The following is a 14,586-nucleotide window of genomic DNA, read 5'->3' as shown; positions in this document are numbered from 1 at the left end:
GCTGAGGGCTGTTGGAGGTGGTGGGGTAGAAGTAGCTTCAAAGGCTCTGATGCATTGCCTACACACTGTCTCTGCAGGAGAACCATAAGCTGCGGGATCAGAATGATGACTTGAATGGACAGATCCTGAGCCTCAGCCTCTACGAAGCAAAGAACCTCTTTGCTACTCAGACCAAAGCCCAGTCTCTGGCTGCAGAAATTGACACAGCCTCTAGAGATGAGGTAGCCACCGCCTCTCCCTCAGAGGGGAACCACTCCTCACCTATGGGACCATGAGCCCCAAGCTGCTCAGAGCCCAAAAGCCAGACCAGGGCCTAGCCTGAGAGTCCACACCCACTACTACTGGAGGACAAGCAGAGCTGAGTGCGAGGTGGCATGCAGGGCAGGGCCTCAGCTTGAGTCCCTGCGGGAGCAGCCGCTTTGCACATAGTCTCTTAGCCTCATAGCTCTGGGGTTTTAGACACACTTCCACATTACAGACACAGACTGTGGGGGAGAGGGGTCCAGGGCTCCAGCACCAAAGCTGAGTCTTTGCCACAAAAGCCTGGTTTTATTTTCATGTGGTTTTATTTTATTTTTTTTTGCCAGTCCTGGAGCTTGAACTCAGGGCCTGGGCACTGTCCTTGAACTTCTTTGGCTCAAGGCTAGCACTGTACCACTTAAGCCACAGCACCACTTCCAGCCTTTTCTGTGTATGTGGTACTGAGGAATCAAACCCAAGGCTTCATGCATGCTAGGCAAGCACTCTACCACTAAGCCACATTCCCAGCCCCTCGTGGTTTTTATCCTTCCCTCTGTCTGTGACTTGGAGCTTCTGGCCTCAAGGATGTCCGGGGAGCTGGCACTAACCTCAGGCCCAAGGCAGCAGGTCAGCTGCACTTACAGGACACAGCAAGAGTTCCCCAGAGAAGGGCAAAGCTGGGGTGGCTGGAGCCATTCTAGGCAGAGGGAAAGCTGGCAGCATCACAGTCATCCTGGCCCTGGGACTGTACACGTCAGTCCTAGTTATAAATGTCTTTGGCCAGTGTTTTCTGCCTTTATGAAAACTTCCCCCACCTGGCCAGTGTTTTCTGCCTTTATGAAAACTTCCCCCATCTGGCCTCCTCAGATTAAATACATTGCCTTAGACTCATGCCTTGGCCTTTTAAATGCTGAGGTTAGTCTGCGGCCTGGTTCCCAGGGTCTCCTGGGCCCACTGGAAGCCCAGCGATCTGGGCTTCATTGCAGCCCAGCAGGGCTGACATCTGAACCTCCCTTGCTAGCATCTGACCCCCTTTTCTATTCCTTCAGCTAATGGAAGCCCTAAAGGAGCAGGAAGAGATCAACTTCCGACTGCGGCAGTACATGGACAAGATTATCCTGGCCATCCTGGACCACAACCCCTCCATCCTGGAGATCAAACACTGAGACAGGGAATGGCTGCAGGGCGGCCTTGGAACCCTAGGACCAAGGGGCAGGCCTGCCCAAGGATGCAAGCCAGGGCCCCACACTCACACTCACACTCGCCATGCTTTCTGCTGGAGCATGTGTGGGAGCTCATGCGTGGAAGCAAGGTGTGAGCATGGGGCCGTGGGTGGGCGTGCACTTGGTGGCTCCTCTGCAGGAGTCAGAAGGTCCTGGAACTGGGAGGTGCAAGGTGTGCTCTCAGGAATTGCTGTCACAGAAAGAACTGGAAGTGTGGATTACAGATACTGGATAAAATGACTACCTCTGAGCATCAGAATCAGAAAACACTCTAGGGAGTGTGTGTGTGTGGGGGGGGGGTGTTTCTTCCCCTCCCCATAGGAGTTGTGAGCTGCTTCAGGAGTTTGGGTAATACCTCTTTAGCCACCTTTCACTCCCAGGTGTTGAAGCTTCAAGAAGAGAAAGGAGTGCAGGTGTATGTGGTCCAGAGGATGCGGGTTTAAGGAGTAGCTGGCATGAGCCATCCTCATTCAGTCGAGCCGTTGACATTTGTAGTTTTCTGTGTCCTCCCATCCTTGCATACCTACCTCCGCTTCCAAGTCTGTTTTCGGTTCATCTTTATGACGGTAGGGGTAGAAGGATGGAGTAGAAAGGAAGGCCAAGAAGAAGGTGGGGCTGGGAAGTATCTGAAGCAGGTGCTGACACTGGGTAGCCCAAAAAGTGACTTCCCAGGAGGATCGTGGCTCGCACAGCTGCATCTTGACACGTGCCCAGCCAACCTGATGCATCCCGTCCCCACCGCCCACATCACCAGCCCGGGCTCCACGCCACCTGGTGAGGGCAAGCCTTGCGATGGTCTCAAGCTTGGGCTCTGCTGCCAGGTAGCCAGGTCCCTTCACTCCAGCCTTAGGAGTATCGGCCTTTGGGCTGCACTGGTGGGGAGAGCTGCAGGCCACACTGCAGGGAAACCTCAGTCTTCCATCCTTCTGACCCGTGGTGACAATTCCCATGGAGACCCCTAATGGGATCTTTTCTGGGCAGCTGGGAGTAGACAGGGCACTGACCTGGGTTTTCCACTTCATCTCTGTTTTCTATGGCTTCTCATTCTTCTTCTCACCCCAGAGCTCTATCAGCATATACATTCTCATTTCCTCCCTTGCAGTTTCTTGTTTCCTCCGGCACCTCTAGTGTAAAATGGAAGGTTCAGGCACGTTGGGAGGGACAGAGTGGTGTTTGCAGAGTAGGGAGGGGCGGGAGAGGTGAGGAGGGGGCAGGATGGAAGCTGGGCAGTTTTTCTTCCATTCCAGATGCTTGAGCTTTGGAGCTTGTGATTTCCTTTTAACCACATGGATGGGGGTTGTCTCATGCTTCAGAGAGTGGGTTGTGCTGGTCCGCTTAAGATGAGCTAAGCCACATGAAGACAATGAGGTAAAGGGCCTATTCTGGTGGCTCACTCGGGAAACGGTGGTGTTCTGCAGCTTCCCCCAGGGTCTGAGCAGATGTAGGCAGAGATGGAGGGTGGAGGAGTGGGGTCTTGAGAATCTGTCAGTAGGAAGGAATGGGGAAAGAATCATGGCAGGAGGTTGGTCTGGGTTATTTCTGAAGGCTACAGAGGCAGCCTAATCAGAGTCCTGCTCCTAGGGCTTTGCCCAGGCACCAGCATTTTCCATGTCACCTTGTGGATGCTCTTTAGCTGTGCAGGAAGGCATTTCTGGAGAAGGCTGTAGAGGATGGAGTTACATAGAGACCCAGTATAGGAAAGAATTTCCACCAGGTGAACAGGGAACATAAAAATTGTCTCCCTGTAGGAGGCTCCACTGAACAGACTTCTCCAGGAAACACCACGTCCCCTGTAGACTCAGGCAGGTGCAGAGGGGCCTCTGGAAGATGGGATTTCTTTTCTTTTCTCTTCTTCTTCTTTTTTTTTTTTTTTTTTTTGAACTCTGGGCCTGGGCGCTGTCCCTCAGCTCTTCAGCTCAAGGCGAGTGCTCTACCACTTGTGCCACAGCGTCATTTTCGGTTTTCTCAGTGGTTTATTGGAGATAAGAGTCTCACGGAGTTTCTTGGCAGGGCTGGCTTTGAACCATGATCCTCCTGAGTAGTTAGGATTACAGGTGTGAGCCACCAATGTCCGGCTTGGAAGATGGGCTTTTAAATGAGGGGCTGAATTTCATGTAAGGTACATTTCAGGCTTAATCCAACTTCAGCCAGAATACATTCCTTATAAAGCCTCAATCTTGGCTTTCTAAGACCATATATGTTCTGTAACTCACCTTGGCTTGAAAGCTATCCTGATGGGCACAGATGGTCTGATGGTCCCAGATCTACTTCCTCACTCCTTCCATTCCCCCACCCACACCATCAATCTAGAACTTTCTTTGGTGGGGAAAGAATCTGTTGGCCAGCTGTGTTTTCTGACTCCCTGGCTCATTTCCAGTGAGGAGTTCTGCCCTGACCCCTCCATGTGAGTTCACTCGGTGGCAGACACATGGTGCGCAGGTAGATTTGAATATCAGAAGGACAACAACTGGAAACTTTCAGAATCAATATGTTCTTTGTAATGCTTGGATCATATTTAAAATGAGCCTTTAAGACTTCCGGTTCCCAGACATTTTATATCTTCATTGGTGTGGGTGTGCCTCAGGCCTCCCAAGTTGTAAGCATGCTCCAGAAGAGCCAGTTTGACTTCTGGAGGAGAGGGGAGGTTGGTTGGCTCTGTTATGTTTGCCAAACCTAACAACCCTACCAAGGGGTGAGGGGTGATCAGCAGTAACTTGCCTGAAGTTCAGCAGTGACTGTGGCTGGGGAACAGTGCACAGGTGGAGGTTCTGTAGAAGATTCACGTTTGCGTAACAGCTGTGCTTGCAGTGAGTAGGAAGCCAAATAAAATCAGCTGAGTTGGAACTCGGAGCTGTGCACATGCCAGGGAGCTGCTAAGCCACACTTCTAGCTTTAGAAACAACTGTGAATTGGCCAAAGTTAGACCTTACCTCAGTGGTTTTATTTTAATCTGTAGCTTTCTTTGGGACTCATGAGAGAGGAATTCCTTTTTCTTGATCTTATTTCTGATATCCTAAAACCACAAGAGTTCAGGACCCTCTTAGAGTCCTAGGACTGGAAACTGCTTTGTCACCACCTGGGGACAAAGGTTCAACTCAGATAATAGGATTGATCTGCAGTGCTGGGTATTTATTGGTGTGTGGTTGGCCAGGCACTGAGATGTTCAAAGACCTCTCCAGGTGATGCTAATGACCAGCTCAAGGCTAGGACCTTTTCTGGGGAAAGCTGTTGGCCAGAGGTAGAGAAAACTGGTGGAGATGTTGGCTGAGCTGCAGGTACGGTAGATGGTGGCCTTTCCCGTTACCGTGCTGACAGGTAGTAAGCATTTGCCCTAGATGGAAGGCCTTCTGTCCTCCGATCTGGGGGAACTGCCACCTGGAGATCAGTAACTATAAGTGGGTGAGCAAGATGTCTGCTGACCCTTTGCAAAGAGCCTCAGAGGAGGCAGTGGTCTGCTTGCACAACCAAGCATGAGAGGTTCCTGACTTGGTGGGATTTGCCTGTTTTCTGACTGGACACATGAGGGAGCCCTAGTCCTTCCCTGTGGGTAGCCAGACCAGCACCTGGCTCAGGCTCCTGGAGGTGCTAGTCCATTGACCAGTCTGAATCTTGGCCCAGCCTGATTCTGATGGTCCTGGAGGCATACATGGAGGCTGTGTTCCAGAGAGAGACTCAATACCTGCCCTGAGCCCACAGCAAGGCCTGGCGAAACAGGACATTCTCCTATTTGTGTTCTCTGTGTGTGGTGTATTGGCAAATCTATACCTAAGTTTAGTCATGATTGGAACAGGGGAAGTTTTGGAATGCACACTGTGCTACCAGGACCAGGTCACTAGGATGGGACTAGAAAGGTCTTGGTCTTGACAGGGAAAGAATTCAAGGATGGACACCGGAAACAGCAGGAAAAAAGTTAATTACTGCAAAGCCAAGGGAAAGTATGCTTTGGAGATGGGAGAGCAGACAGGGTTGAGAATGAGCAGCTGTTTTGAGGGTCCTTAGATTTTGACCTTTTCTTGGGGCTCACGGATACTGGAGTGATCACGAATACTGCCCACAGTCGGGCCAAAGGAGTTTTAGTCTTAGATGGCCCAACCAGGACTTGGTCTGACTATTTTCCCGGGACTGCAGGGCCTTCTGGTCTGCAAGACACAGCTGCATGTCCTGAATAGTTCTGCCCGTGTCCACGGGCCAGGATTGGGTTTGATCAACGTCCAGGCCACTGTTTGTGACCCTCAGGTGCCTAACTCCCTATCTAACCCTACACCAAGCATGCCAAAAAGCGGCTTTGTTCACCAGAAGATGGGGGACTTGGTAGAAGGCTTCATGGGTTCTAGGTTGGAGAAGAGGGGTCTCCTCCAGTTTCCTTCCAAGTCCTCCCTTTGGGGCCCCCAGGTCTTCTCTTCTAAGATGGTTCTTTAGGCTGCTATGACTGGGGTGCTCCAAAAGGGGGCCTCAGAGGAGCCCTGTCCTCCCTGGGAGACCTCCTGGCCCGGATCTGCCTTGTGTGAATTTGGTGAAGGTGGGCACCACAGCCCGCCCTGTCTGCCTGGGAAAACAGATCTGTGGCCCACTGGAGAAAATAGTCGCTTTCTAGAAGCTTTTGTTGTTGAAACTTTAAGCTGGTGAAAGCCACACTTCCATGCCCTTGGTCCTCACCCCTTGCAGACTCCTCTATCCCTTGTGACTGTAATGTAGGAGACACCAGCTGGGAATGGCATCTCGGGCCACCTCTCCTGTGGGTCAAAGTGCCACTGTCCCCTGGGGTGACCCTGCCTCCTGCTGGGGCCACCTGCTTTGCTGTGCTGCACAGGCTGTTTTTTTGTCTGCATGGTTTGGGGTTCTTGTCTTTGTGCCTTTTCTTCCCTGTCACAGGATTCTCCCTGTTACAACCCCCCCCCCCTTTTCTACGTCCTCCTGTCTGTAAATGTGTGCAAAACGTCTGGCTCTAGCCATGTGCCTGCACCGTGGACAGCCATACCTGCAGGCACGTTCACCCACAGAGACCAGCCCTGCTTCCCCTTGGCCTCCCCTGTCCTGTAGACACAGTAGCTTTATACAGAATCTTTCCTTCTTGTCCGAAGTGCAGGGCGCCACCCCCCCTCCCCCAGCCGCGCTTAGTCCCTCAGCTAGCCTGCAGCTAGTTTAGGAACCTTGCATCCCAGACAAGGGTAACTTTGTAAAGCAACCCCTTCCTCAAGCCTCTTCTGTGCTGACGTGGGTATTTATAGAAGGCAGAGTGCACCTTGAACCTGGGACATTAACAGATAGGTGCATCACCCTGCCTGCCAGAGGAAGCCCTGATGATGTGGGTCCCATTGCTTGGCCATGGGTCCAGGTTTCAGACCACTGTGTCTAGAACAGACCCTGCCTGAGAGGAAGAGACTTCACTACACTCCTGCCTGCTTCGATCATCTTGTCTGCCCAAGGTGCTCAGACCAGAGTGCCATTAAACACCACGCTGGTGTCAGGACCACCATGGGACAGTGCGCCTTGAGGACTCAGCTTGCTGGCTCTGACCTTCTGGCTGTTTCTGCACAGAGGTTGAGTCTTCTGGGGCCCAAGTGTTTGTCAGATGGCTTCTGACTGTCCAGGGATTCATCTTGGGTTTTTGCCCCAGGAGCTTGCATCTGAAAATGGACTTAGCTGTAGGGTTGGGGTGGGGCCACCACTTTCAAGGCCCCAGGGAGAAGAAAAGTGGGGTGAGGCCTCAAGGCTGAGTCCCAGGTCCTGAGCTCTGCGCCTCCAGCCTGCATCTCCCAAATGGAGCAGGTGGTCTGTGGCAGGCGCTTTCCAGGGAACTGTAATGTACAGACGAGGTGTAAATAAACAGTTGGTTTTTCTTGTCTGCCTGGCTGTGAGTTTCTGTGGTGGGGAAGGGGGTGGCAGAAGTAGGTCTGGGGCCTGGTTTGGGGCTCCTTGTGCCATCTCTGTCTCAGGAAGAAAAGGCACAGTGTGCAGTAATAACTGGATAAATGATTCTCTGCCCCAGGGACAGGGTAACACAGGGGTCCCCTCCAGCCCCTTGTTCTAGCCTGCTGTCCCTAGATATAAATCCCAGAAACCCCTGCAGTGCCTCATTCCAGCGGGGAGGTGAAGACTTTTGTCATCTCTGTAATCTTGCTCTTTCCCAGAGAAGGAAGGCCTCCAGGGGGCTAACAGTGTTCTGGGTCCATGTTTCCTCCATGTTGGCCATAGTGGCCCCAGAGTCACATACCCAAGTCCTCCATCAAGCCTGGTTTTGCTACCGAAGCTGAGCACTTCTACACCATAGAGGACAAAAGTGGCCCTAGAGTTCACTTTCTTTGTTAAGGGTCTCCCAGGCCCAGCCTTGTGGCCCAGACCTTCACTTCCCAACACAGAGATCCACACTGTCAAGTCTCCTAGGTGGGTAGACAGCTCCCTGCTCACTAGGTTTACCCACCTGGGCAGGGAGGGCCTGGAAAGCCCAGGAAAAATCTGTTTCCAGCCGACTGAACAGGCGTTGGTGTCATCAGTGACTCACAGGTGCCTGGTGAGGGCTCATGACGGTGAGTGGGACAGAAGCCCACCCTCACCCCCATAGGCAGCTTCCAGAATGTTCCAGGGAGGTTCTTCAACTCCAGCTAACTATTAAAATCACCTGGAGGAGTTTTAAAATCACTCCCATGAAGCTGCTAGGAGCATGCTTAGGAGTTGTCTTAAGTCCCCAGGTGACTCCATTGTCCAGCCCAAAGTTGGAGTAGCTGATATGGAAGAAGGGCGCTTGGCTCTGGGTGAAACTTCAACTGAGCTGGCATGGAGGAGGAGAAGGGGGGAAGAAGAAGAGGAGGAGGGAGGAGAAGAAGGAGGAGGAAAGACAGCAGTGCAGCAGTGGCAGGCCCAGGTAAGGAAAGCTGAGAGAACACACCAGCCTGGAACTGGGAAGGATTTGGGGAGTCTTCAGAGCAGGAAAGCTTGGTGGGCACAAAGCTGAAGAGTTTCAGGTGTGGCTTGCTTGGGCCTAAGTTCCAGAGTGGGTGGTGAGAGCCGGCAGTTCACTGACCAAGATGCCAGAGCCGGTATGTCTGCTCTGAATGCTTGCACAGAGGCTTAGGCAGGTGTGCTTTCCCACAGCACCGGGGGTGCTGGTTTAAGATCAAAGGGCCACAGGGGTGGCTTCTCGAGAGGCCTCTGTGCCTGCAGGTGGCCAGCTGCCCACTGGGTCCTCAAGTACTGGCCTTTCCCAAGGCACGTTCATGTTACTGGGTTACAGGCCGCCCTATGACCTCACATGGCCTTATACACTCCCCTAAGGCCTAATCTCCAAATGGAGCCCCTTTGAGACCAGAGTTTCAGCTTAGGATGGACACAATCCTCTCTGACAGATTACTTGTGTGTGTGTAGGGGTGTGTGTGTCTGTGTGTGTATCTGGAGGTATATGTTTTGTCCTGCTGTGTGAGCATCACAACAGGATCACCATGTTCAAAAAAAGAAGTACTACAAAAGGCTGCTTTGGGGTGAAGCTTGCTGGGTATTTTGCCTTTGGGGGTTTCAAAGGAGGCCTGGTTTTATTATTCCAGCATGTATCTGTGAGCTCTCCCCACCCCTTGAAGCATTTTGATACAGGTGAATACCAACAAGGAGAAGAATCAGGAAAGGTTGGGAGAAGCTAAGCTGTGCTAACCTTAAATATAAAGAACAGTCTAAATGAAATGTCTTAGAGAGGGTGACCATCTACTCTAAAGGGTTTCCAATGGCATTAAACTTCTCTCCCCTCCCCAACTAGCAGCCTGAATGCAAAGCTTTGTAATGGCTGAGAAAGTCCTTCAAAGGGGAAGTGGGCATGGTCAGTACTGCAGGAAAGGAGAAGGGGTCAAGCTGGCCTGTCACTCCCTGTGATGAAGCCCATTCTGTTTTTCATTAATTCAGGATCCAGGCCAATTCTCCATTGTGGATAAAAAGATTAAATGGTAAGCCGGGCGCTGGTGGCTCACACCTGTAATCCTAGCTACTCAGGAGGCTGAGATCTGAGGATCACGGTTCAAAGCCAGCCCGGGCAGGAAAGACTGTGAGACTCCTATATCCAATAAACCACCAGAAAACCGGAAGTGGCGCTGTAGCTCAAGTGGTAGAGCGCTCGCCTTGAGCTGAAGACCTGAAGGACAGTGCCCAGGCCCAGAGTTCAAGCCCCACGACCGACCAAAAAAAAAAAAAAAAAAAAAAAAGATTAAATGGTAGTAAAGAGGATGCTGAGCATGTCCACATTCATCTGCCATCACCAAAGCTTTATTTACTCTATGTAAATAACCACCAGCCTTTAAACTAGAAATAGAAAGGTGTGCAGCCACAGGTGACCTCCCGTGTTAGTGAACCAGCATTATTGGGTCACACAGCACACACAGGTTGCTGTGGCTGGCAGCAAGAAGGGTTGCTTTACCACTTTCCCTGTTCCATGTTTGACTAGCACTTTGCCATTCATAGTTGTACTCAGCTGAGGCTAGTTGGGTTGGAAGGGCCAATTGGCCACCTGCCATGTCTGATACGTGTTGCTGATTGGCTGGGACAAGTCCCTGTGGCCTTTCTGTCTTACACAGTATTCTCAGAACTGTTCGAAAGATAGGGAAGGCAGAAGCTGCAAGGTGGTTTAAGCTGAAAGCTTGACACGCCATCACAGTCTGGTCAAAGCAAGCCATGTGTCTAGGCTATACGAAGAAGGGGGAATAGGCCGCAGCTCCAGATGGTCAAAGCTGCAAAGATTATGTGTCTGCATTGAATATACCACCACACTGCTCTGTTGAAAACTACAACCTCCATCCCCACCCACACAACTTCTTATTTCCTGCTTTAGTTTTCTCCTGATTACTTATCGGATATACTAAGTTTTGCTTACTCAAAATGTAGCGCCACTGGGCATGGTGGCAGATGCTTGTATTCCCAGCATTAAGGAAGTCTGAGCCAGGGAGGGCCAGCCTGGATTATTGCAAGACCCCATCTCAAATAGAGGAAAAGAGGAATGGTGTTGGTAGTGGTGGTTGATGAGTTGGGATCCGTGCTGTTCAATTCACTGCTTTGGTCCCAGCACTGAACTCAATGTCTGGCATATATAATTGGTGCTCGCTGAGAGCTTGTTGAAGGAATGAATGATTGATTGGATGATTTTACTCTTTTACTTATGAAGGTAAATATGGCCTGCTTCTTGACTGCTAGGAACTCTGAGTTCTGGAACCAGTTCCTACACTTTGGTCAGATTTCAAGTATGGCCAGGTGCCAGTGGCTCACACCTATAATCCTAGCTACTCAGGAGGCTGAGATCTGAGGATCATAGTTCAAAGCCAACCTGGGCAGAAAAGTCTGTGAGACTCTTATCTCCAATAAACCACTAGAAAACTGAAAATGGTGCTGTGGCTCAAGCAGTAGAGCGTTTGCCTTGAGCTGAAGAGCACAGGGACAGTGAGTGCCCAAGCCCAGAGTTCAAGCCCCACGACCAACCAAAAAAAAAAAAAAAGGTATACATGCCAGGCACAGCTACTTTGGACACGAGGATCCTGATTTGAGGCCAGGTAGACAAAAACAGTTTTGAAACTGCAACTCCACCAATTGAAAAAGCTGGGTACAATGACATACCTCTGTTATCCCAGCTAGATGAGAAACATACATATGATACCTGAGACTACTAAAAAAATAGACTGGGGTTATGACTCAAGTGGTAGAGTGCCTAACAAGCTTGAGGCCCTGAGCTTAAACCTCTGCTCAAAAAAAAAAAAAAAAAAGAACCCCCCCCACCCTGCAAACCACAAACCTTTGATCATGTAATATTTATCAAATGAGCTCCAGGAAGTAGAAACAAGTTTCTCTCCCCGTCTCCTCTCCTTCCCCCTCCTTCCCCTTTCCCCTCTCTTCTCTCTCCTAGGAGAAAGATATAATCTGGCTCCTAGGCCTACACAACTGAGAATGGACCTGGATGGACTCCCAGTGACCCCACAAAGAATCAGTGTAGCCCAGGGTTGATGGTGACTCATTTATGACAGGGACTCAAAGAGGAAGGGAGTAAAAAAGTCACATTAACAATAACAACAACAACAACAAAAGGCCAGGGTCTGGGAATGTGGCTTGGTGGTAGAGTGCTTGCCTAGCATGCACGAAGCCCTGGGTTCGATTCCTCAGTACCACATAAGCAGAAAAAGCCAGAATTAGCACTGTGGCTCAAGTGGTAGAGCGCTAGCCTTGAGCAAAAGAAGCTTAGGGACAGTGCCCAGGCCCTGAGTTCAAGCCCCAGAACTGGGGGGAAGCCAGGCATGGTGGCACCTACTTATAACCCCAGTACTCAGGAGGATGAGGCAGGAGAATTATGAGTTCAAGGTCATCCAAAGACAAAGGTAAAAATTGATTTAAGAGTAGTTCTTCTCCCCTCCCTCCCCCCATGCATGTGCAGCTCACCCCTTACCAGAAGGTACAAGTGTGTTAGATTTATATTTGAGGGCGTGGAAAAGGACTGTACCAAATGGGGAGAGGAGGAAAGAGATAAAGACAGGGAAATGTACAAATGGGAAAAGGAGTAATTCTCTTTTTTTGGGGGGGGGGTCTGGTCGTGGGGCCTGAACTCTGGGCCTGGGCGCTGTCCCTCAGCTCTTCAGCTCAAGGCTAGCGCTCTACCACTTGAGCCACAGCACCACTTCCGGCTTTTTTTCTTTTTTGCTTATGTGGTGCTGGGAAATCAAACCCAGGGCCTCAGGCATGCAAGGCAAGCGCTCTACCACTGAGCCACCTTCCCAGCCCCAGGAGTAATTCTCTTAACTGAGTAACATTAACTCCATTTCATCAAATTCATCAAACTAATTTTAGAAAACTACCTCATGAGCAGGGTGCTGGTGGCTCATGCCTGTAATCCTAGCTACTCAGGAGGCTGAGATCTGAGGATTGAGGTTCAAAGCCAGCAGGAAAATCCGTGAGACTCTTATCTCTAATTACAGAAAAAGCCAGCAGTGATGTTATAGCTCAAGTACTAGCCTCAAGCAAAAGGAGCCCAGGGATATTGCCTAGGCCCAGAGTTCAAGCCCCAGAACTGGCAAACAACAACAATCTTATGTACCACTGAAAAGGAAAAGAAAAGCCAATTAATTGGACGTCTCCTTCCATTCCAACAGTTGTCTCTCTAGTTTAAAATGTGTGAAAATAGCCTATCTTAGGAGAAATGAATTAACATAAATATACACCCAAATATGTCTTGTGTTCTCTCTAGTGGTATGACCTCAAGGTCGTTGAATTTCTCCTCCTTAGGCTTTTGGAAAACGTCTCCAGTCTCTTCAGCTACCTAGTGAGACAACCCCCTCCCCAAATCTCCAAAGAAAATATGCACACTTGTGTGTGTGTGTGTGTGTGTGTGTGTGTGTGTGTGTGTGGCTAATATACAAAATTAATTTACAAAATTTTCATAACTCAACTTACTGAGTATAGTACTCACACCTGTATTCCTTGCTACTCAAGAAGTAAAGATAGAATTGTGGTTTGAGGCTAGCTGGGGAAAATGTTCCGAGATCCCCATCTCAACCAATAAAAGGTGGGGCATGGTGAGGTGTATCTTGTCATCCCAGCTATACAGGAAGCATAAATGGGAGAGTAGTGGTCCAGTCTGGCTTTGCTAAAAAGCTGGGCACCTGTGCCTATCCCAGTAAGCACGAAACCCTGCCCTGAGAGGAGGTTTCTCTTTTTCCCTACTCAGCCCTCCCTTAGAATAAATCAAAGATAATTTTTGTAAAATGAGTTGGGCACTGGTGACTTATGCCTACAATCCTAGCCAGTCAGGAAGCTGAGGATCACAATTCAAAGCCAGCAAGGGCAGGAAAGTCTAATTAACTACAAAAAGATAAGCTCGAAGTAGAAGTGTGGCTCAAGTGGTAGAGCACTAGCCTTGAGCACAAAAGCTCAGGAACAACCCCCACACCCTGAGTTCAAGTTCACACACACTTTGTGTGTGTGTGAAATTAAAGATCTACGAGGTAAAAGCTGTACCCAGATATATGGTAGTATACCCACTCAGACTCCTGCCCTTTCATTTTTACCTCTTTTTCAAAATATAACCCCAAACCTTACTTAGGCCTTTAAAGTCTCCTTTGTCCCCCACCAGCCCCAGAGCCAATCCCAGCTCCCTCTCTCCTTTATATTTCCCCATGATTTCAACTATGGTGGCTGTTGTTACCCTGATGGTAACAGTGCGATGCTCCAGGGAGGAGGCCTCCACTTGGAGCCCTAGGGTACCAAATGCATGATGTTGCAAAAAATGTTGAGAACACATCCAAATGGAGACCAGGAGGCTTATTATACTATACACAACCCAGACACATCTGGTAACGTGTGTCAAGAGCTCTCTAACACCACTGGTATTTATGATGAAATAGTAGGTTGGGTCTGGCTCAAATTCAACTCAGATGTTCCCTTTTCATCTGACACCTGGCCGGTTTAACCATTCTTGCTGTCCCACTGTTATCAGTTGGGCCCAGAGATTTCAAGGTCAGTGCCTTCATTAAACTTGTCATTACCACACAGATGATCGAGCATGGCTTTCAACCAAGGATTCTGCCAGAACCCATCAAAGGCAGGTGTCCATCCTGCAGATAAGTAGTTTTCTTTGGCAACTCTTAAGCCCCAGGAGTCATGTCCTCCAGTAACCCCTGCCTCACCCAGGGTAAGATTAAGATACCCTTTACCAGTTCCCAGCTGGGCAAGTAGGAAAAGTTGTCCTTCCCAAGTTCATTTTACTACATATTGTAACCCCAGTGAGGGAAAGCTTAAAGCAAGAGAAAACCGAACCCGTGTGCTTTTAACGGAGTCATCGCAGTGTTCACTCTGAATTTCCTGGATGCTGTTGTCAGCACCAGCCGAGCTCGCGGCTGCACCGCGGCCGCCGAGGCGTTTCTGCAGCTACCGCGTCCAGGGCCCGCGGCTCCAGCGTCCGCCTCGAATCTCTCCCCGCGCCACCTCCGGCTCCATGGGGGCCGGGTTCGCAGGCACTGGGCAGAGGGAAGCCTAGAGTTGCCCAATCAGCGGGCCCGCGGGGGCTGGTGGGCGGTGCTTCACGAAGGGGGCGGCGCTCAGCGGGGCTGCTCCACCCTCCTCACCCGCACCGCCTCCCCTCCACTGAGAGCTTCCACCGTCTGCTCGGCTGTCA

General features: G+C 50.4%; 1 protein-coding gene across 2 annotated transcripts in view; it reads left to right on the top strand.

The window, feature by feature from the left end:
* Rab11fip4 (RAB11 family interacting protein 4) overlaps positions 1 to 7,308 on the top strand; it is a 106,023-nt gene extending 98,715 nt beyond the window's left edge. For both annotated transcript variants that reach the window (XM_070027254.1, XM_070027256.1), the window contains 2 exons: positions 78 to 221; positions 1,290 to 7,308. In XM_070027254.1, the coding sequence (XP_069883355.1) occupies positions 78 to 221; positions 1,290 to 1,406 (261 nt within the window). In that variant the 3' untranslated portion in view covers positions 1,407 to 7,308. The remainder of the gene's footprint in view (positions 1 to 77; positions 222 to 1,289) is intronic.
* The last annotated feature ends 7,278 nt before the right edge of the window (positions 7,309 to 14,586 follow it).

This window comes from Dipodomys merriami, unplaced genomic scaffold, assembly GCF_024711535.1.
Source record: "Dipodomys merriami isolate MVZ:Mamm:240054 unplaced genomic scaffold, mDipMer1.0.p SCAF_19, whole genome shotgun sequence".
NCBI lineage: Eukaryota > Metazoa > Chordata > Mammalia > Rodentia > Heteromyidae > Dipodomys > Dipodomys merriami.
This window is presented reverse-complemented; position numbering and strand designations above follow the sequence as displayed.